The sequence below is a fragment of the Paramisgurnus dabryanus genome, chromosome 13, assembly GCF_030506205.2.
Source record: "Paramisgurnus dabryanus chromosome 13, PD_genome_1.1, whole genome shotgun sequence".
Lineage (NCBI taxonomy): Eukaryota > Metazoa > Chordata > Actinopteri > Cypriniformes > Cobitidae > Paramisgurnus > Paramisgurnus dabryanus.
Genome location: NC_133349.1, coordinates 9,075,851 through 9,099,100, shown reverse-complemented (window position 1 = coordinate 9,099,100; position 23,250 = coordinate 9,075,851). Strand labels below are relative to the sequence as shown.

Here is a 23,250-nt window from a genome sequence, read left to right as displayed (position 1 = left end):
TGCGTTAAGAAAGGGAGGGGTGAGCTGTGAATTGAGGCGTTGCTTGCAATCCACAATCTCACCACTAGATGCCGCTAAAATCTACACAGGGGACCTTTCCATAAGGAAACAAAACTATTATAAACACAGCTAGACAATTTATTCCATCATTAGCTTTGACAGAAAATTCAGCTGCATATATTAACTCATATTTCAATAAAACAAATCAGTAAGTCTTCTTCCATGAGCGTAAATACAACTGAAGGGGAAGCAGTGGATTTCTCTTCTGTAGACTGGGGTGGAACACATCAAAATCTGCTTTCCTCATTCTGTGCAAGTAGTCCTCCAATGCAACCTGAGAAAGAGGATTGAAAAAAATCAGGCTTCATTTCATTAGTTTTAGTCATTTAACCCAAGCAAACCTGGAGGATGATGATTCATGGTATAAAGAGTGTAAAACTGTTTAAATGATAAATGGAGGACAATGTGTTAATGAACAGCTTGTGGGAAGAATATGCAAAAGAACCTAAATGACAGTTGAGACGTATAACTAAAGGTAAGGACAAAATGTATTAGATTTACATTAAGGCACTTGGTACATTTTTATTCAAAGCAACTGACATTACATTAAAGATACACATTTTATTAGTGCATATTTCCATGACCTTGTCATTATTAGTGCAAAGCTCTATCAAATGAGCACTGTTTTGCTTGCAAAAGCAATCCAAACATTAAACATGGGCCACCAGGGCATTTGGACTTGTCATAACATGCTACAAACTATTATATCGGCTGTTAAATACGCTTAAGATGTGTAATCGGAGCATGGGTTTGTAGCCGTGCCTCCAGGGAGCAGGAGTCATGTGAGGATATTAGTCTCTGCCTCTTTGGATGCAAACCGAGGATAAGCCATGAGCTTCTCTGTGTCACATTATATTAATGAGGTGCAGGGGGAGAGAGATGCTGAAAGAGATTAAATTACTCACCGTTTGCAAGAAGGCAGGCATGGCTGCATGTGGAACGTTCTTGATAAATGATCTAGCCTGTAAGACAATGCAGTAATGAGTCAGGTTGTCAAAAACAAGATCTAAAATCTTTGATTCAAAATTATCGTATACGTTTTCGGTCCTGAAAATTCGGCAAGCACAGAAACCTTGCACACTGAGTCTGGCGCATATTAATTAATCAGTTAAAAAATATATATAACAAGAGGTGAGCCATGGACGTGACTACATACGTGTTCAAGATGGACATGAGCTTGGCTTGCGATGTCAAAGACAACATCCTTAATGTTCTGCTCTCTGCTGCCACGTATGAAGTCCTCTTGAGATGCACCATGCTGAAGATAAACAAAAAATCTTTCACATTACTGCATTACAAAATAAAAGTCTTTGCGATGTTTAACTTTAAATTAGAACACAATAGAAATTGGCATGCATTGATCCAGAATAGCAAGTGCTCAATAAACACATCTGCAGAAACATTTTGCATCAATAACTTAAAGAAAATTAGGCTCTCCAAGAAAAGCAGTTTGAAAGAATAAAAGAAACAAATGAATGATCCGTGGCCGATGAGCATCATAAATACACAGTAGATGTAATTGCAGGGAAACTATAACTATTTATTCATTATTCGCTCATACCTTAGTTTAATTCACCCAAGTCTGTTCTTGACGGCATTAATATTGTTTTTATTCAAGAAAATAATCTCTGAAATACTATAATAACTTTAATAACTAAACATTCAAAGTTTGCTGTTGTAATACTTCAACTTCTATTCGAAGGTTGCACAACTTCAATCATTCACAAAAAAAAAAAACTTCTGGACATCAGTTGCACCTGATTAAATTAGGTTTTCTTAAAATGAATTTAACATTAATTCTTTTAAAGAAAACTTGATTCAACTATGTTGAACTGTGTACATAATTAAATTATGTAGATCCAATTTTTTTAAGAAAAATCATTTTAAGAAAACTTGATTACATTTTTTTTCAGTGTTGCATTAGGATAAACATTAATCATGTATTAAAATCCCTTTCCTATTTTAGGAATATAATGAGATATAATTTTAGGAAGGCTGTCAACACACCACCATATGGTGTGGGGATCACGATTAATCTATAGCAGAATAAAAGTTTTGTTTACTTATATGTGTGTGTGAACTGTGTATAATAACTTTGAATAGATGTAAACTACAAACGAAACAACTGCCATGCATCTTAAAATATCGATACTGCATTCCCCCTAAGATATGAATTTTGGTCAATATTGCCAAGCCCAATGATGTTCTTGTAAACATGACATTCAACTGAGAACTCAGAGCTATGCAAGTTTGCATAGGTTTAATGTAACAACAGTGTCCCCTACTGGTGAACCTGCAATCATGCAGCACCGAAGAAACTACGTGGGCTAAAGTCTATAGACCAGGGTTCTTCAAATCTTACCCTGGAGGTCCGGAGCACTGCAGAGTTTAGCTCCAACCTTAATCAAACTTACCCACCTGTGATTTTTTTGTGATCATGAAGACCTAGATTAGCTTGCTCAGATGTGTTTAATTAAGGTTGGAACTAATCTCTGTAGTACTCCGAACCTCCAGGGTAAGATTTAAGGAACCCTGCTATAGAACATTGTTTACAGTGTTTAGTTGAGAACAAATAACATCAGCCTCATCATTTTAAGTACAGGGTGTCATTAGAGGCACAGAAACTACACAAAAAGAGCAAACAAGCACTTTTAGGCATTCAAAACTTTTTATGGGGAATTACAGCAGATACTAACCAGCATGCAGATGTCCATGGGCAGATAGACCTTGCGCCTGCTGCTGTTGTAGGGAGTGGCCCTGAGGCAGGTCAGGATGCCCTGGGCTTTGCCAATGTGGCTGGCAGCGTGGTCTGCATGGACATTTTTTACACCTACGTAATCACATAAAGCGTACAAGTTTATTAAACCAGCTTTGAATTAGTTCAAACTCAGTTTGGCATCAAAAATAGTTCATTTCAAAAAGTCTTTCTAAAATTATACTTTAAATGGGTCATATCTTGAAAAAAAAAATGAGTATGATGTGCAATAACAACACTAGGTTTTAAAAAAATCAATACTTTCCCTAAATGTTCAAAGTTTGAAAAAGTGCAAAAACATATAGGCCCGGACAAGGCTTGGATTAAGCCAGGATTAGGCAATGGTTAAATTAGAACATTTAAGTACTTTTAATAAACATTCGTTAGAAAAAAAAACCTTACTGGTGTGCAATGCAGCTTTTACAAAACAATGACACTGATATATTTTAAGATATACCAGGACAAGTTGTTTTCTGTTAAAGACACCTCAAACACGCGTTTTAGTCTGGGAGGAGAATTAAGCCTTGTCTGTGAAACCAGGCAAGGTTCCCAAACCTTTGAAAATGAAACGTTAAAAACCTGAATACGTTGACATGAGCTACCTATGGGGTGGTTTCTCAGACAGGGATTATCTTAAACCAGGACTAGGCCTTGGTTTAATTAGGAAATATAACTAGTTTTAACAAACATGCCTTACTAAAAACGTTACCTGTGTGCATTTTGAGGCAAAACAAAGGGCACTGATGTATTTTAAGTGTGTCAGTGCAAGATGTATTCAGTTTGGACAGCTCTTAGTCATATTTTAGTCTAGGATTAGTCTAATCCCTGTCTGGGAAACCACCCCTATGTTTTACATGTTCATACAACATTATATGCCAAAACTTTGCATGCCAAGTGAAGTCATTAAAGTGCCCATGTTATCCAAAATCCAATTTGTGTTTGGACATAAATGCGTGTTGGCGGCAGTGTGTGTGAACACGATCACCCTACAACAAAAAACACCCACTCCTCCTTTCTAATCCCCTTTAAACCAGAGAAGTCTCATTAGACATGCTGTTTTATTCTCTTTATAATGTGATGTCACACTAACAAAGTCCCGCCCACCGCAAATGACTGACTGGTTTATTTTTCCCCAAAGCTTTTCTGAATGTGTTTGTTAGAACATTGTAGCACTAATGCAGTGAAGATATTATTGTCGCAAACTGTATTCACAGAAATCAGATCTATTTTTTACCGAAAGCAGTAGCTCATTTGCATTTAAAGGTACATACATGAAAATAGCGCGTTTTTGCTCCCTTTTTGGACATGCTATAATAAATTATATGTGGGGTATTTTGAGCTGAAACTTTACAGACACATTCTAGGCAAACCTGAGACTTATATTACATCTCGTAGAAATTGGCATAATATTGGCCCTTTAAGACAACACAATACACACTATTGTTCCAGAACACAACAATGATAATTATGTGGCTATACATAAGTAAAAAATCATGAGCTCACCGAGAGTCTCCAGCAGCAGGTAGAGAAGAGAGGACTGTGAGTTTTCACCATATGCCTCAAGCTCCTGGAGGTTCCTGTACGCTCTGTCCTCAATGTCTTTCTCCTGTTTAAAGCACCAACAGAATCATTCATTTATTACACAATAATATGAAAGATCCCTTATCCGTTTGCTAGTTGTACTTAGATTGTGAATGAGAACAGAATTGTGTAAACAACTATTATAGCAATAGCAATGTTTATTTTGTGTTTAAAACTGTCAGAGAACAAACTTCATAACGTGGCTACCTATTTAATCAGAATGTCAAAGTTGTAAATTATTTCAAGGAATAATTCACCTAAAATACATTTTTTTTTATCATTTACTCCAAAGTCAATTCAATACCACATGCACTTTTATCATAACTTACTCTTTCAGATATAATTCTTAACATCCACCTCTTTGTTAATGTGTGTTTCCTTACAGCCTGAGAACAAAGAAAAGTTGTCTCAGTGCAAAAATGTACTGTTAACATCCGCAACAAAATCTTACACGGACGTTATTTTACATTTGCTCTTCTAAAACCCACCCTCCATAGTTCTGCACCGACAGGCTGGGCTGGAGGGTCATTTCTGTAAATATCTTCTACAGCGCTCTTCCAAAACTGCATCCGCATTAAACCAATGGTTTTCTGGGAAACAGAGTCCTTAATCTAAAGGATCCAACATGCAAATATATTAGAAACAAATCACATAAAGTGATACAGTAATCAAACAGGTTATTATGATGCACATTCAAAAACATAGATAAACATCTAATTTCTTACAAATCAAATAAGTAAAGAAGACATAATCTTAAAACTAACTACTAAGTTAAAGATACAAATTGGTTCACAGTTGAAGTCATAAGTTACCTGCCTGTGCCACTTCCACATTAAACGCTCTTAGTGCCAATGAGGAGCGGCGAGCATCATCAGGTAGAAGAAGTGAACACAAAAATCCCTCATAGTCCTTCTTCCTATGAATGAGATTACTGACATTATTTAAAGGGGACATTTCACAAGACTTTTTAAAAATGTAAAATAAGTCTTCGGGGTCCCCAGAGTACGTATGTGAAGTTTTAGCTCAAAATACCATATAGATCATTTATTATAACATGTTAAAATTGCCACTTTTAGGTGTGAGCAAAAATGTGCCATTCTTTTAAATGCAAATGAGCTGATCTCTGCACTAAATGGCAGCGCCGTGGTTGGATATTGCAGATTAAGGGGCGGTATTATCCCCTTTTGACATCATACGGGGAGCCAGATTTCAATGACCTATTTTTTCCACATGCTTGCAGGAAATGGGTTACCAAAACTAAGTTACTGGGTTGATCTTTTTCAAATTTTCTAGGTTAATAGAAGCACTGGGCACCCAATTATAGCACTTTAACATGAAAAAAGTCCGATTTCCATGATATGTCCCTTTAATCTATTGGGTCACTGACATAGCTAAAAACTAAACTTTACAGCATAACGAATGAAATATGAAGACACTTCATAAACGGGTAGTTGACACATAATATAAATAATGGGAGAGAATCCTTTATTCAATTTTTGTAAATCTAAATAAACAAATTACTTAACTTACCTCACAATATCAATGCAGTATTTTTCATGGTGTTGACCTGCCGTGTTTGTTAATGCTCTGATGCATTTAATCTCTGCTGGCCTCTGTACACATGTGGGATAAGGAATATTTAACCGAAAGCATTTTGTGGTGTATAAAAGTCCATTTTTAAAGTTGATACTGGATGCCATAATAAACCTCACGCATCCAGTACCCTTCAACTGTTGGCTCCTATCGCGCGTGCATCATATTAAAGATTCCCCTGGAAACATGAACTTCAGATTTTAAGTTCTACTCCAACAACACGTTAAGATCCATACTAAATTAGGTTTAAGATGGAACTAAGTCTGTGCCATTAAAACTTTTCATTACAACAATTTAAAATGGCTATAGATACTTTTTTATGTAAATATAACGTAATTTACTTTTTTATTGATTTGGGCACTCTAGCATACTAAAGCTTTCATCAAAAGGTTTCTCAATAACCAGTTCAGGTAACTTACGCGAAATAATTATAACAAGCTTGCTACAAAACTAAATACTTTAGTTAACTGCGATCATACAAACGCTTATATATATTTTTTGTTGTGTACACAGATGATCAGCTAGCCTGATCACGTGATACACATCATATGACACACATCACACTTTGGACTCTTTCAATTGAAGTGCACTGAAACGTTGGTTCTTTTATATCTACGGTTTATATGTGTCTTATGGCAAGATCGTCCGTCAATTTCGATCAGATATGTTTCCTTCTTATATGTGTAGGAGCATGTGTGTCCCATTGCAAAGACATCCGGTAAGAACGTGCATTCGTTAGTGACGTTAACTTGTGTAACTGTTTTATGAGTAACGGATTAACACTGTTAAGATTGTATTCCCTTATCTAACGTCTGTCATGCATACACATGCAGCATCTTATAAATGTGGAGATTTAATAATTGTTTTATTCTTGTATTTCGCAAATTTGCTTTATTTCGTAATCCTTCATTTATCTGTACAAGTACAAATTGCGCATACATAAAGAGGGATTACAGAAAACTTCTCAATTGTTGCCTAAATACACTATAAGTAATTTGTGTAGTTTAGCTCATAAAATTGTCTATTTTAATAAAATGCTTGTTTCGGTTTTAAACTATATCATACCAATACTAGAAAGCCTTTTCGCCACTCACAGAGAATAATAGCCAATCAGAAAACAAGGAAGTGCGGCACTCAGCCAATGTCGTGAGATTTGGGTGGGACTAACTGTTTGATCGACCAATAGGTGATTAGAAACCTGTTCAGAAACAGGCGTCGCTTTGACACTACAGCGTCCTCTTGTGTCACGCTGTGGTGCCAACATATATTTAAACCATGTATAGTTTGAAACTTTAATTAATGTATAGACACTGTGTAAAAAGCTCTATGCTATTCTAAAGAGTTGATATTAGAGTGAAAATGAAAGGCTTTTTAAGGATTTAAAAACTTTGCATATGAACGCTAAACGTTTTACTCCAGCTCACTCTACAACTAATTTACATCAAGTTTGCATGATGTGTAAGGAAAGATAGCAGCCACACTTATCTATTATTTTAACAATCAAGTATTGCACAACCAAGCATATAAGTCTAAACATCTGTTGCTCTCTAATTGATTTATACTTGTTCATAAATAAGCACGTCTTCTGTTAAACTGAGAAATATGCAAAACAACAGGTGTTTTAAAAAAAACATGTGCTTAGGTGCTTTTATTGCAAAACAATGAATGAACCACATCTGCATGTTACTGTTAGAACTGGCTAGAACTAATACTTACTGTCCTACATCAATTACACAACGTAAATTAACCTGACTTGCCTTACAAACACAATTGACCCTTTTTCTATGATTAAATTTCCCTTTTTTTCTCAACAGACACTCTTTGGATGATGACCTTTTGTTTCCTTACACCAACTCCCATGGCCCATCTCACTCTCATCGTCATGTAAGGGACTGTCAGCCCATTGCTCATGGCAAAGTGACCCATGAAACTTGTACAGCAAGCAAGGACTCCAACTCCCCAGTGTTTGAGTCTAAGATATTCATCTCCGACATCGACTCGAGATGGGCAAGTGGCCACATCACAGTGGTCCATGATCCACTGAAAACTATATCCATCCTGGAGCCAGGGGGTCCTGGGGGGTGTGAGCAGAATCACAGAGAGCTAGTGGAACTCACCGCCAAAACTAGAAAATGCCTTGTTGCTCAAAATGGAGGCTATTTTAATACTACAACTGGACAGTGTTTAGGCAATGTTATAAGTGATGGGAAACTGGTGCGGAACAGTGGAGGAGTTCAAAATGCACAGTTTGGCATCAGAAAGAATGGAACGCTTGTGTTTGGGTAAGGGCACGTTCTGCACACTTTACCCTGGACATGATGACAATTTGCATTACCACAAGGTTTGTTTTTGTGTGGGAAATGTGAAACATTGAAATTGAACGATAAAGTCGAGCAACTGTGTCCGCTTATAGACTAAGGCAGTGTTTCCCAATCCTGGTCCTCAAGGCACCCCTCCCAGAATGTTTTAGATGTCTCCTTGTTTAACACACCTGATTTAACTCATCAGCTTGTTAGGAAGACATGTTTAACATTTTGGAAGGAGGCTGATAAGTTGAATCAGGTGTTTTAAATAAGGAGACATCTAAAACTTTCTGGGAGGGGGGCCTCGAGGACCAGGATTGGGAAGCACTGGCCTAAGGTTATGCATTTAGACTTCAAAATTCATAAAATTTGTGTTTATCTTTAAAAATTATTTTGTAACTGTGGGTTCACACCAGGCGCGAGACGTCTACCGCGTCTATTTTGCCGCTTGAACATTTTGAGTTTACACGTGAAATTCTAGTGATCATGACATTCTCGCGGAAATTCGCTTGGTTAACGCGGCGAGTTTTTCCGCCCTAGTTCACATTTTTCAACTCGCATTTCCCGCAGCAACGCTCAATTTGCACTAGACGCACGAATGAGGCGGAATCACGTCTACCGCGCCACGCTAAACGGCTCATTTGCGAGACCTCCAGACGCGCGTCAACGCATCTTCACATTGACTTAAAATTAAAATCACTCGCGCTTGACGCCATTACTGTGGGTTCACACCAGCCGCGTTTAAGGCGTCAAAATCGCATGTACCACGTCTAGTGAACATTTTGAATTTACTCACTTCATTCACACGTGAAAGCAGCACGTGAAATTCTATTCATTGAGACATTCACGTGGAAATTCATGTCATGGAAGGGGCTTCTGTGACTACACTGGCTTTCTGTAATCACGTCACTACTAGAGCAAGCTCCTGATTGGTTAACGCTGCGCGTTTTCCGCACTAAACGCCTCATTTGCGCCGTGAGACCTCCAAACCTGCGTCAACGCGGGTTCACATTGACTTAACATTGAAATCACTCACGCTTGACGCCTCTAACACAGCTGGTCTGAACGCAGCATTAGACAAAACGTAAACTTTTGATAAATATGGATCTTATTCTTTGCAATAATCCAAAAATGAATGGGCTTTTTGGTGAGGGAACCAGTGTCCCACTAAATTCTGGGTTGACCTACAAAAATATTTCATCCTTGCGGCACTCTTTTGTGACTGTTATTAGTGTGCTAAAGCAAAACATTAGTATTAGACTTTAGTGGGAAAATACCTTACAAATGTGTACAATATGACTCCTTTAATTACCTAAGAAACATGATGATGTAACTTGATCATAACTCTGTATGTATGAATTTAATACATACTATTGTGAAAGGTACACTAGTTGGACTGAAACTTCTGGTGAACTTCATGAACAAACACTCATAAAGTTCAGCTTATCATGCTGACCTATTTAGTGTTATAACAATCTCAATGAGTGTATCATCAGTACAGTTAGTTTCAAAGCTCCGAAGTCTCTTTTACTGCAGGCGTATGTAGCAGTCAACAAACCTCAACCTAAATTTGGGGCAGACTTTGGAGGGAAGTGAGCCGTGGGAACGTAGAGCCCCTAGAACATCTGTTTCCTAAAATAGAAACCTTACAAAAACACTTCAATATTGTGTAAAGCATGCAGTGCTCTTCATAATAGGCAGTTGTCTGGAACTCAGTGTACTCTCTGTCATTCATTATGACGTTATTGACTATTAAGCGGAAAGGTTTGCTGTTAGATAAGGTGTTTGCATAGTATTTGGACATTTACCTGGAATGAGTGTAGAGCATCCAAAAACAGAGTTATTGTAGCAGGTAAAGTATTAAACATGGTCAACCAGTAACAAGGGAGATTGGGTATGTGTGGTTGTCTGGTTGTCTCATATTCTCTTTCTTTTATCAATCTCCTAATTTGTAATTTAGCTAACAGGTTTCATCTAAATAAGTTAAGGGACACTTAAAGGTGCGTTGTGTAACTTTTGGAAGGATCTCTGACAGAAATATAATAAGTGTATTATCAGTAGTGTATAAAGACCTTACGTTAAGAACTGTATTGTATTTATTATCTTCAATGAGCTATTTTTATCTACATATACAGGTGGTCTCCTCACATGGAAGTCGCCGCCATTTTTCAACAGTAACCCTTAACGGACAAACTATTCTACAGAGCACGTTTCGTCCCTACATTGTTTCAGACGACGACATGTTTGTCCTTTGGCAGCTACAGTCATAGATATACATAATAAAGGCTAGATGTCTTGTCTGCGCTGCTTGCCAATGGAGGTCGACGTCCGCACCTGGTGGCCATCTTGTCACAGTCAGCTTGCTTACTTGTAACATTGTGTTTTAATGGTGCATGTACTTTTTAAATAACCATAACTAGCTAATTTTTCTAAAGATTTTCTAACTGTTTGGTTTGTTTTACACGTCAGAGATGTACTTATGACAGTGTATACTTAGGAATAATGTTTATGATACATGTTCAAGCATCCAGAATTATAGCCACGTTAATAACGTTTGTAAGAAACCAAACCATTTGTAAATCCGTGAAGATTTCAGCGAGAGAGTATATGTGTTCATGCTGAACACTCACCAAACAGAGCCCGCCGAAAAGCTTTCCTGTGACAAGATGGCCGCCGGTGATGACGTTAGAGACTCCCCCGTAAGACATCTGACCTTTATTATGTATATCTATGGCTATCGTAGCTTCTCTTTCCGTTTCGAAATTGAGGTTGGTCGCAATTCGCAGTCTCACAACTAGATGCCGCTAAAACCCACATTACAAATTAATACAGCGTTTAAAAAATTGTTTCATGTAGCTCACTTTTCAGTATTATTTTTAGATTTACATTATGCATTTGGCAGACGCTTTTATTCAAAGCAACCTAGAGTGCATTATGACGTATATGCATTTTATTGGCTGTTTTCCTTGGGTTTGAACCCATGACCCTTTGTAAGGCAAGGCAAGATTATTTGTATAGACCATTTCAAAAGATGTAAACAACACTGGTCCAGAAGCACTTCCTGTTTCAGTTTTTTTAACACTAGATAAACGTTGGGATAAAATACAACCAACTGAACACATAGAACTGAGTCAAAAAGTTAAACAAACATCTTAAAGATAATTATATGTGTGAAATAAAAAAACACAGTCACAAAATGAAACAGGAAGTGCTTCTGGACCAGTGTTGTTGATCTTTTGAAATGGTCTATAACACAAGACGGAATGCTCTACCACTAAACTAGCGTGTTTGTTCGTTTCGAGGTCTACCAGTTCACACAGTCTTACTTAATATTTCTCCCTATCCCTCTGGACTGGGTTATTTCCTCTGTTTGTAGTTATCTATCCGAGGAAGATGTTTTGGATCAAGTCAACCCTTTTGTGCAGTTGATCAGTGGTGTTGTATGGCTGTTGAGAGACGGTAAGATCTACATCGATGAGAGCACCAAGGCAGAATGTGACAAAACTCAGGAGACCGGTAAGATTAAAATACACTGCATAGTGCTTGTATTAAGAGCCTGTTTATCTAAAGTGTTTGACCTCAATGTCTATATCAGAATCAGTTCTACAGTACATCTTTAATGGCAGATACTGTCAGGTCTATTTATGATGTCTGTTATTTTTCAGTGAAGCAACACATAGACTTCTTGCAAACTCAATATTGAATAGGCCATTCATCTTAAATGTTACAGGACATTTTCAGGAATTTGTGGATGTTGTGTCTGCCCGCACTGCAGTGGGTCACGATGAAAAGGGAAGACTCATTCTCTTCCACGTCGATGGTCAGACGAGAACCAGAGGGTAAGATGAACATTGAACCTGAGCTATTGAACCACAGCTGTTTATCACAGTAAACATTGATTTTGTCCTCCATACGGTCTGTGTGCTTGTGCTACAACAGTATATTAACAAGTATTATTATTGCAATTGTATTCTAAAGTTTTGTAGCTCTTTAATTACCACCTGAATGGTTTCTCTCATTAAAAACAGTTCACATATTGTGAGGGTTAAATACGATTGTTTTCTTCTTTTGTAAACCTTGTGCATGCAAAAGACGGCTTGAAAACAGGCCAATCTCAACATACCACCGACTGTGGCGTACAGTCGCGATATTTGCCCCAACATTAAATTACACATAAATTAAGTACAATGTTATTACAATGCAAAAACAAAGTTGTGACTACTGAGTTGGAGCAATATGCTAGTTAATGCTATATGCTAATGCTTAGGCTGCAGTTCTACTAATACTATTGATGTTACAGTAAAGTTTTGTAGGACCATACTGAAAAAAACCGAACTTACCACTCAAAAAATTCCAAACAATTGATTATTCCTCAAATTCTGTATCTTGTTCTGATACAGACTCAAACAAAAGGTCTGTTTACACATACACACACACACACACACACACACACACACACACACACACACACACACACACACACACACACACACACACGCAAACATAACAAGGAAACACACACACACACACACACACACACACACACACACACACTCTGGTTTCCATGTTTTGTGGGGACATTCCATAGACGAAATGCATTTTATACCATACAAATTGTATATTCTATTCCCCTTACCTACCCCATTCCCTAACCCCAACCATCACAGAAACCATTCAGCTATTTCACATTTTCAAGAAACATCATTCTGTTTGATTTATAAGCTTGTTTCCTCATGGGGACATCAAAATGTCCCCACAAGGTCACAAAAACACTGGTATTCCTATCTTTGTGGGGACAATTGGTCCCCACAACGTGATAATTACCAGGTACACACACACACGCACACACACACACACACACACACACACACACACACACACACACACACACACACACACACACAGAGAGCTATTTAAAAGAGCTGCTTTGAGAAACAGCCAATCAGAGCAGAGCTCAACATTTATTATTCATAACCCTTCCAAATAAGGTAATAATAGACCATTTTTATTCTTAAAGGAACAAGCCCACATTTTGGGAATTTAGCTTATTCACCGTATCCCCCAGAGTTAGATAAGTCCATACATACCTCTCTCATCTCCGTGCGTGCTGTAACTCTGTCTGACGCAGCCCCCGCTAGCTTAGCTTAGCACAAAGACTGGAAATGCATGGCTCCAGCTAGTATACTGCTCCCAATAAGTGACAAAATAACGCGATCATTTTCCTATTTATGTGTTGTGATTTGTATAGTCAAACCGTGTACAAATAACAAGGTGATATGAGACACAGCGATCTTTTAACAGTATACATACTGAGAACTATATTCTCTGAAGACGAAGCACTGCCGCATGGGCGGAGTGATCTGCTCGCAGCACACGAGAAGCCCCTGGTGAGGAGCAGAGAGTTCGGTCAGAGTTGTGCAAATCACAACTAAATTAAGCTAAATTCCCAAAATGTGGGCATGTTCCTTTAAGGCAAATCCTAGGGTTGTAAATGGACATGTAAAACTGTCTCTGGATAATTTTTGCACTTAATAAAGCCAAACACCTTCTATGTAGATATAAGATAACAATTTACCATATATTTTTTAATGCATTCATGGCACCTTTAACATTGTGACCCTGTCTGTAAAATTCAAGCTAAAATCTCAATGTAATTCTAAGCTCAGCAGCATTAAAGTTTAATTTCAATCATTGATTTTAAGATTTAACATGACCTTACTCAGTTTAATATGGCAAAAGGGTAGACTATTCCTTTAATATTGACTATGTTATTACCTAAACTTAGACAAATGAATACATATCTTTCTTTTTTCAATGTGTGCACTGTACAGCGCGTTGTGAATGTGTTAGCATTTAGCCTAGCCCCATTGATTTCTATGGTACCAAAAAAAAGTTTTATTTTGTGGCACCATACATACTGTTATAACTCCTCATGTAACAGTCTTTAAATAGGGAAAACACAGAAGTGTTTGGTGGCTTCCCTGCTTGGTACCATAGGAATGAATGGGGCTAGGCTAAATGCTAACACATTCACGACGCGCTGTACAGTGCACACATTGAAAAAAGAAAGATATGCATTAATTTGTCTAAGTTGAGGTAATAACATAGTTTAATATGGCAAAAGGGTAGACTATTCCTTTAAATATGTCAAGGTTATATTTATATGATCATTACATTTTGTTTGGTGATTTTATCCAAAATCAGTACAAGTAGTCACAAAAATTACGTTAAGTTATCTGAACATGTTTTTGCAACCTAGTTTCTGTAAATGGTCTGGGTAGATTCGGGAGGGAGCTTTACATTCAGTGGCGTGTTTACCCACCACGCAAACCACGCCATTGCGTGGGGCCTCGCGGGCTTGGGGGCCCCCTACTGGCCATAAGGTTTGCGAAAGTATGTTAAGTTTATTCAGACCCAAATCTAAGGTACAGATAAAGCACGTGCGAGTGAGAGATGTGCGAGTGTGCAAACAGAATAATATTTGTGCGCATCCTCGCGAGGGCACATATAGGGTCCATGAGTCAAACTCTACGGGAAAGCACACCTCTGCTCAGCGCGCACAAATGCAGCCACACAAGTGCTGGAATGAGCGCTCGCTCGACTCTCTCTGTCCTCTCGTAACTTTACAACATTCACTCAATGGTCAAGTTTCTTTAAAGACTTTGGGCTTCACACCTGTAATTGGTGGTTTGGTTTGATCAGTGACACGCATCTTTTGTTCCACGCTCGTATAGGTATACACATGATAAAGACACCACCCAGTGGTTTAAATCACATCGAAAATACATAAATCATATTCTGTATCTCATCATTGTCATTTAAATATCATCTTAAGTGTATGTCTAGTCTATATGCTTGTATCTCACAGTAAGTTTGTTTTTGCAATATGAATATTAGAGTTATGTGATTCCCATCCATAAATTCAAGCCATAACCAACTTACAATGTTGTTTGCTGGTGTTTGTTAGTTCAGCTTGTTAGATCAGTCTGAATCATAATCTAATGCTTCCTCTATTCTCATTTTTTTTCTTTTAGTAAGATGTCAGACACTGAAGTTGCAGTATTATTAATTACATTGTTTTAAATACATCCTATAAAACATTTGCAAGCAAAAGATATATCTGAGGGGGATGTTAAACATTTTTTTAACCAAGAATTTTTGTCATACCAAGCTGTAACAATTGAGTGTTATTTTAATCAGTGTAAAACAAAATAAACACGGTTTATATATATCTTACTTAATTCTATATACTGAATAGTATTGTTGTGCAATTCAATTGAAAAACCTTGGGCAATGCTGGGGCATGGGGGGCCCTGGTTCTTGGACTTTGCATAGGGCCCCCAAAATGGGTAAACACGCCACTGTTTACATTTTGAATATATTATATGACTACCTGTGTATCATCAAACCGGTTATTACAGATCCTGCTTTTTATGATATGTGTAAATATGTGTAGGACCCGGTTTGCCTAAACAGTTTGTCTTGTGTTTACTAAAGTGCTGTCTTTGCAGAATGAACCTCAGGCAAGTAGCAACATTTCTGAAAGAACAGGGCGTCATCAACGCCATCAATCTGGATGGAGGTGGATCGGCCACCTATGTTCGTGATGGATCTCTTGCCAACTACCCCTCAGATCACTGGTGTGTAAATTAATTTACATTTTTGTAAGCAATGACATTCATCAATTGTAGTATTATCCATATCATTCTCTGTGCTGAGTTGCAGTTTTAAGCATTTATGAAAATTGAGATAATTGCTGATCAAAGCCATGTTTGACACAATCCAGTACAGAACCAATGTGGCGCTGCCCGCGGTTGGTATCCACTGTGCTGTGTGTTCATGAGAGGCTTTGCCAGCCGGAGGACTGCAGCGGGCACGGACGCTGCGTAGAGGGCGTGTGTGTGTGCCGGCAGGGCTGGAAAGCACCAGACTGTGCCAATCTCACATGCCAGGACGCCGCATGTGGCGATCACGGGATTTGCACTGAGGGTGAGTGATATGCTCTTAAACTTGACCTCTGTGTCAATGTTGAGGTCAGGTTTGGTGTCTGTGTATAGTTATACATTACAGATACAGATATGTTACTTCACTGGTTTGTATTTAGTAAAGCTGGAATCTCCAACAGGCGTTCTGTGATCCCTGCCTGGGACTGATGGTTTAAAGTAATTTTTATGTATATGATGTAAAATTGAATGTATATGGCACAACATCTATTCCAATTATGATCAGAGATTAAAGCATCATGGAGTATGTAAATGTATATTGATTCATACCAGGAAAATGATCTTGAAAAAAGATAGTAGTGTTTAGTTAAGATTTTTAAATATCCTGTTCTCTCTCTCTCTGTCTCTCTCTCTCTCTCTCTCTCTCAGATGGGTGTGTATGTGACTCTGGATGGAGGGGTTTAAATTGTAGCCAAGGTAAATGTAGCTCAAGTCCACTTGGCTGACATAGTTTTGGTCTCAGATAAGGCTTTGGTTGGCAACATTATTACACAACCAGCGTTATATCATTACAGATTGCAAAATATTGTTTATTGCAGTCTGCAGTCCTAATTGCACTGACATTAAGATTGGACTAAAATGTTTTCCTGGTGGATAAACATCTGTTTGCATCCTTACAGTATGTGAATCAGGTTTCTATGGCGACGGCTGCAATCAAACATGCGCATGCGCCAACGGGGGCTCATGTGATCCAGTTCACGGGCGTTGCACCTGTCCTGCTGGTTTCCATGGAGATTTGTGCATGCAAGGTATGCAGTCATATCTCATTCAAACACCTAAAAAATTTGGGTGAATGCACTGTAAGTTAATGCATAGTAGTAGATTATAAATGTTTCAGTAAACTCATGTGCGCCTGTAGGCATATAGCTCATTGGTAGAGGATTGCATTAGCAGCACAAAAGGTAATGGGTATGTATGTATACCTTGTAATTAAAAAAAAATGTATATGCATTATAGTAAACCATTCATTTATAGAACATACATGCATGCAGAAAATCTGCCTACTGCAATAGAAATATAATTGCATTATACTCTTAACATTGTTTCTGATCTCTCTGTCTCACCCAGCGTGCCCTATCGGCTTCTACGGGCTGAACTGTGAGCAGCCATGCCAGTGCCAGGACATGTGCCCATGTGACACTGTTACTGGGAGCTGCAACATTACATATGAGGGAGAAAGAAACATCAGCTTGCACAGAGGTATAGCATAGTACAGCCATCATTAGCACTTACACGACATGCAATAGATTCCATGTGTAATGTCTCTATAGATCATTTTAGTGTTTACACTTCCTCAGCACATAACTGTCAGCATTCCTCATTGCCCTTCTACTCTTGTGTGTGTTCTAGTGTCCGGCTATCCTTTCGTGTTGTGCCTTTTTTCACTAAGATTCGGTGTGATTTTTTTTTTGTTAAAAGGACATTTCATTAAAACCTTGTGTAGATCTGCATCACCATCTCACAGCTGTTTTCTAGAAAACAGACCTTATAGAGTCTCAGTCTAGCCAACAGCCCCTGTGTTACCGATGAGACATATCGCGTTATTAAAGACCAGACTAGGAAAAAACAAACAGCACTTTCCATTCCAGCATTTTGACCTCTGTCATTTAACTTGAGATGGTGGGTTCTTAAGCTTCTTTGCAGAGATGTAACAAACTCCAAAAGTCCCTGTACGTAGGTGTATCGAATACTATGTGTCAAAATTATGATTTATGTTTTAATGATCTGTGCACGACCTGTTTGTTTTTATAGCTTTAACACATACCTGACCCCCAGTAAGCAAGTTAGTTTTATGCAGAATTGGGCATGCCTGAATTAAAATTTCGGGTAAATTAATCAAATTTGTCTTATTTTATAGAAAGCTTTATGCTCCACAACAATTAAAAGAAATGTTTTGATGATGCAGTTTTGGAACTGCCGGCGGGTCTGCAGAGTTTATTAACAGAGCATTAATAACTGGGCCGAGTAAGTTTTACTCTGGATTTTGCTTGAAAGCAGGGTAAATCTGACTCTGTCTATTGATTTTAAAGGGATAGTTCGGCCAAAAATGATATTAAACCCATGATTTACTCACCCCCAAGCTGTCCGAGTTGCATATGTCCATAGTTTTTCAGACAAACACATTTTCGGATATTTTAGAAAATGTTTTAGATCTTTCAGTTGATTAAATGTGAAGTTACGGGGTCCACGACCTTCAAGTCCAAAAAAGTGCGTCCATCCTTCACAAAATAAATCCAAACGGCTCCAGGATGATAAACAAAGGTCTTCTGAAGGTAATCCGCACGGTCTTGTTGTAGAAATATCCATATTTAAAACTTTATTAACGTAAATAACTACCTTCTGGTAGCGCCGCCATCTTAGTCGCGTCCAGAGGCTACTCTGCTGCTGCTCTGTGCCCCGGCCCTCCAAATTTGTCATACATCACTAAGAAAAGTGCGTACACTACGCTAATACTCTCTCCTGAATACAGAGGAGTCTAAGATGGCGGGGCTACCGGAAGGTAGTTATTTACATTAATAAAGTTTTAAATATGGATATTTCTACAACAACACCGCGCGGATTACCTTCAGAAGACCTTTGTTTATCATCGTGGAGCCGTTTGGATTTATTTTGTGAAGGATGGACACACTTTTTTTGGACTTGAAGGTCGTGGACCCGTAACTTCACATTAAATCAACTGAAAGATCTAAAACATTTTCTAAAATATCAGAAAATGTGTTTGTCTGAAAAACGATGGACATATGCAACTCGGACAGCTTGGGGGTGAGTAAATCATGGGTTTAATATCATTTTTGGCCGAACTATCCCTTTAATATAAGGGAATGCCTAATGGGAAATACAATGTTGTTTAACCCTGGAGAACCCACGGGTCAAATTTGGCCAATGTTAATTGCTGCTAAGAGAAGATTTCTAGGGGTTCCCAAGGGTTAAACATCTTTTGTTACAGAAGCAGTGGTCTTAAAAAATCTATTAAAATACCTTCAATTTCATTGCATACTCTCCTTGCCAGGCTGTTAACACATGGCACTGATTTGCCAACTTAAAAACAAACATGATCTCTTGCACTTCTGTTATGTAATATATCTAATGTTATGCAAGCATAGTGTCTGTTAGGAGAATTAATGTCCTAACAAGGGATTTGATTCAGAAACATTGTTTTTATTCCCACAATTTTTAGCTGGTCATTGTCTGGCTACTCTGATGTGGAGGGAATGGAGACAAACAGAGGAAGGTCATGCTCCCAGACCTTATTTATCTGAGTAAGTCCTCCAAACTTCAGACAGACCCATTGAACTTTACAAACATTTTAATAAGCGTTTATGCTTTGAAATATTTTGCGGTAAACTGCATTTGATGTATTTTAAAGGGATAAACGATCTTTCATCAATTACTTATCCTCAAGAATGTTTGTAACCAACCAGTTTGTAATCTGGGGCACCATTGACTTCCATATTAGGAAGAAAAGATACTATGGAGGTGAATGGTGCCCCGATATTTTCAACCTCTTTCACAAACCCCTTACTTAATACACATATAGTAACATCACCCAATTTGTGACATCTGTCAGTGCATTTAAATGCCAGTCTCCATAGAGTTTACCGAGATCGGATTACATAAAAAATCTGTTTAAACAGCTTGTTGCTCCTTATCTGTGTTCGGGTAACTTGATTATCACCATGGAAAATCACTTAGATAAATTCCAGACCTGCGTTTAGCAGAACAGGCTTTCAAACCCGTCTTAACCAAGAGCCCTCACTGTACTAGTACCAGTAAACAACTTTGCCGCAGTGGAGTGACAGAGATGAATTTATTAGTCCGCTCAGCCTTTCACATGCAAGTGAAGGGATTGTGTTACCATAGTTGCAGTCAAGTGCTTTGTAAAGCCTGTGAGCAGCAGCGGTGGAGTCAGAGGTCAAAGTGCAACTCCTCACCCTGCGACTGTTTTGCTTGTGTGCAGACAAAGCTGGTTGGTTGTCTGCGCCATCCTGGCAACTTCACTGCTGGCCAGCCTCACCGGTAACCTAATCCAGACGTGCCGAAAATGCGAAGCGCGCACGAAGAGGGAGGGCTACTCCTACTTGCCGTTGGAAGAGATCAACGGGGCAGCAGAGCGTGGCAGAGGTCAGAGGACAAAGCCTGGGAAAAATCTCTTTCAGCCAGAAGACTGGGACTCGCAGGACTCCTCATAATGAGACCGTGTTACGAAGTGCGTGCAAATGGGCTCACGCCGCTGTGCCAACCACCAGAGGCCTGAGAGAAACTCAGTGGGCACTTTTTTGGCTGGCAGAGAGAAGTGGGCAATGTGTCGTGGGTTTAATCTACATTAGCACAAACACTTTGTCTTTCAGGGGAGGAGAAAAAGGATTTGTTTGTTCCTGCTTTGAATCGATGAGCTTTTGGAAGACGGTCATCTTGTTTGGATCAGGACCATCTAAACTGAAAATAAGGGACAGGAATGGGCGTTGGTATCCAAACAGTTGTCTGCTCACCCCAGCTTCAGCCAACTCCGTTCAAATGTGCCAAGTGCCCTGGTTGTGCAGTCTGACTGCATTTTGCACATCATGTTTGTACTTTGATTTCATAGCAGCTGGTTGAATTCATGTTAAAAGTATTACATCTTTGACCTAAAAAAATTAATTTGACCTTCAGAATAAGAGAACCAAGATAAACGGCAATAACAACACCCAGAAAGCCTTTTTATTGAGTGAACGAGCAATTTGTTCCCGTGTTGCCATAGTCACAGACAAGTTTCAAACTTTTTTTGTGGAATCCTTCCTGCTGTAACTTGCCAGACTGCTATTTTGAAGCATTTTTATTGAATGATTTCCTCCTTTGCGCCAGAGGTCATTCAGTTTATTTAGATTCCAATATCAGACGCTTTTGTTTCCGTATAGGCTTTGCCAGTCGATGTCTGCATGTCTTATCATGGTGCCTTAATGTTTTGCATGTTGCTGTAAATCATCCATCGAAATGTGTTATAAAAATCAATGCATAGATTGTTTTCACATTGTGTAGTTACGTAAAAGCACAAAGTCACTTTAATGAAGTTTTAAAGCAGTAAATCTAGGCATCAGGAAGAGATTCGAGTGGAAGTGTTAAGCTCTGTTTTAGCTCTGGAACACGACACATCGTATGGAAGAGGAACATTTATTTAAGACAGGTTTAGAGTTAGTTCCTCTGCTCTTTCCTGTTTAGCATCATAAAAAGATTTTTGGCTCGTCTTTGTGGCTTGAAGAGTGTAAAGCTTTTGCAAGTTAAAACGTATATACTCTAAAAAAAATCCTGGTTTATTTTCAACCTAGCGTGAGGTCAAAACAGGTTGAACACAACCCTTTGAGTTGTAATTTAACTTATGTTGGCTCAAATACAAACATTTTCTGGGTTGATTTAACCCATCGGCTGGGTTTGTCTCTTTTTGACCCATTTCAGGGTTGAAAATAACCCAGTGGTATTTTTTTAGAGTGTACAGGCGAGTGAAATTAATTCATATGTCACCCCAAAATAGAAATTTATTAATTATTTAAGAAACCCTTAAAAGTGTAATAAAGTGAAATATTAATATATTATTATATTATTATCATTTTAATAATTAAGCACACTGGCAGAAAAAATGGTTCCTGCCTGTTACAGGGACGATACCCTTTCAAAAAGTACACCTTTGCACCCCGAGAGGTCATATTAGTACATCAGAAGTACATATTGGTACCTATATCTGTACCTAAGTTGTACATATATTAGCACCTTTTTAAAGGATCAGTCCATTTTCTTAAAAAAATCCAGATAATTTACTCACCACCATGTCATCCAAAATGTTGATGTCTTTCTTTGTTCAGTCAAGAAGAAATTATGTTTTTTGAGGAAAACATTCCAGGATTTTTCTAATTTTAATGGACTTAAATGGACCCCAACACTTTTAATGCAGTTTAAAATTGCAGTTTTAAAGGACTCTAAACGATCTCAAATGAGGCATAAGGGTCTTATCTAGCGAAACGATTGTCATTTTTTGCAAGAAAAATAAAAAATATGCACTTTAAACCACAACTTCTAACTAATACGTCATCACGTCAAGAGGTCACAGATGACATATGCGAAACTACTCCCCAGTGTTTACAAGTTTGGAGAAAGAGGACCGTTCGATATTGTTGTATGTCGAATGATACTAATTAATGTCTTTGTCTCAGTTTATTGTTTAAAATTGGTCTGCAAATGTGCGTTTCAAATATGTAACGTGACCTTTCGACGTCATTACGCAATTACATGAGATCGCTCTGCTCGTCACAAAGCCACAGGAGGAAGAGAAGTTGTGGTTTAAAAGTGCGTATTTTTTATTTTTCTTGCCAAAAATCACAATCGTTTTGCTAGATAAGACCCTTATGCCTCGTTTGGGATCATTTAGAGTCCTTTGAAACGGCAATTTTACACTGCATTAAAACTGAAAGTGTTGGGGTCCATTAAAGTCCATTAAAATTAGAAAAATCCTGGAATGTTTTCCTCAAAAAACATAATTTCTTCTCGACTGAACAAAGAAAGACATCAACATTTTGGATGACATGGTGGTGAGTAAATTAATTGGAATTTTTTAAAGAAAATTGACTAATTCTTTAAGGGTGCTGCCCCAGTGACGGCTTGGGACCATTTTATGACAATTTTTTATGACACCCACCCTGATTCACAGTACTCTTATGCAAACCACTTTCAATTTTGAAATAATAATTTATGAAAATAATTTTTATATCAGGTTAGGTTTTACTGACATAGGAAAACCTTTTGTTTTGCATTGTATTATAAGAAGAGTAGGGGCCAAAATAGCATTTGTGCTAAGTAATTTTCCTTTGGGTTGAAATCATATTTTTTTTTATTTGTGGCATTCGCCTATAATGCGTCTGTTTTTGGTTACTGAGTTATGAAGACATAACAAAAAGGTGTTTGTCTGCAACTCGATACATTTGACTGT

At 38.1% G+C, this 23,250-nt stretch overlaps 2 protein-coding genes across 4 annotated transcripts; one reads left to right on the top strand and one right to left on the bottom strand.

The window, feature by feature from the left end:
- Nucleotides 1-175: 175 nt before the first annotated feature.
- Nucleotides 176-6,405, bottom strand: ndufaf6 (NADH:ubiquinone oxidoreductase complex assembly factor 6). 2 transcript variants are annotated; one of them, XM_065298582.2, is made up of 9 exons: nucleotides 5,927-6,405; nucleotides 5,213-5,312; nucleotides 4,885-5,007; nucleotides 4,726-4,782; nucleotides 4,319-4,421; nucleotides 2,757-2,890; nucleotides 1,217-1,318; nucleotides 966-1,022; nucleotides 176-334 (listed from the first exon to the last, which is right to left on the bottom strand). In XM_065298582.2, the coding sequence occupies exons 1-9, from the start codon at nucleotides 6,094-6,096 to the stop codon at nucleotides 206-208; spliced, it is 975 nt and encodes a 324-aa protein (XP_065154654.1). In that variant the 5' UTR covers nucleotides 6,097-6,405; the 3' UTR covers nucleotides 176-205. The 2 variants fall into 2 exon arrangements, with proteins under 2 accessions (XP_065154654.1, XP_065154655.1); XM_065298583.1 differs by having other exon boundaries at nucleotides 5,209-5,312; nucleotides 5,927-6,066.
- A 116-nt stretch (nucleotides 6,406-6,521) lies between these two features.
- Nucleotides 6,522-21,517, top strand: nagpa (N-acetylglucosamine-1-phosphodiester alpha-N-acetylglucosaminidase). 2 transcript variants are annotated; one of them, XM_065298580.2, is made up of 11 exons: nucleotides 6,522-6,707; nucleotides 7,804-8,271; nucleotides 11,669-11,808; nucleotides 12,023-12,131; nucleotides 15,804-15,932; nucleotides 16,079-16,281; nucleotides 16,665-16,712; nucleotides 16,916-17,044; nucleotides 17,364-17,495; nucleotides 19,474-19,555; nucleotides 20,254-21,517. In XM_065298580.2, the coding sequence occupies exons 1-11, from the start codon at nucleotides 6,613-6,615 to the stop codon at nucleotides 20,483-20,485; spliced, it is 1,767 nt and encodes a 588-aa protein (XP_065154652.1). In that variant the 5' UTR covers nucleotides 6,522-6,612; the 3' UTR covers nucleotides 20,486-21,517. The 2 variants fall into 2 exon arrangements, with proteins under 2 accessions (XP_065154652.1, XP_065154653.1); XM_065298581.1 differs by lacking the exon at nucleotides 6,522-6,707 and having other exon boundaries at nucleotides 8,200-8,330.
- Nucleotides 21,518-23,250: the final 1,733 nt, after the last annotated feature.

Excerpts from the sequence above, each read along its gene's own strand:
- ndufaf6 (XM_065298582.2), bottom strand. The coding sequence starts at position 6,096 with ATGGCATCCAGTATCAACTTTAAAAATGGACTTTTATACACCACAAAA. Across the intron at positions 5,313-5,926 it reads TACTGCATTGATATTGTGAG|GAAGAAGGACTATGAGGGAT; the intron begins GTAAGTTAAGTA and ends TCTCATTCATAG. Across the intron at positions 2,891-4,318 it reads CCTGCTGCTGGAGACTCTCG|GTGTAAAAAATGTCCATGCA; the intron begins GTGAGCTCATGA and ends GTGATTACGTAG.
- nagpa (XM_065298580.2), top strand. The coding sequence starts at position 6,613 with ATGTGTCTTATGGCAAGATCGTCCGTCAATTTCGATCAGATATGTTTC. Across the intron at positions 8,272-11,668 it reads AATGGAACGCTTGTGTTTGG|TTATCTATCCGAGGAAGATG; the intron begins GTAAGGGCACGT and ends CTCTGTTTGTAG. Across the intron at positions 11,809-12,022 it reads TGACAAAACTCAGGAGACCG|GACATTTTCAGGAATTTGTG; the intron begins GTAAGATTAAAA and ends TAAATGTTACAG.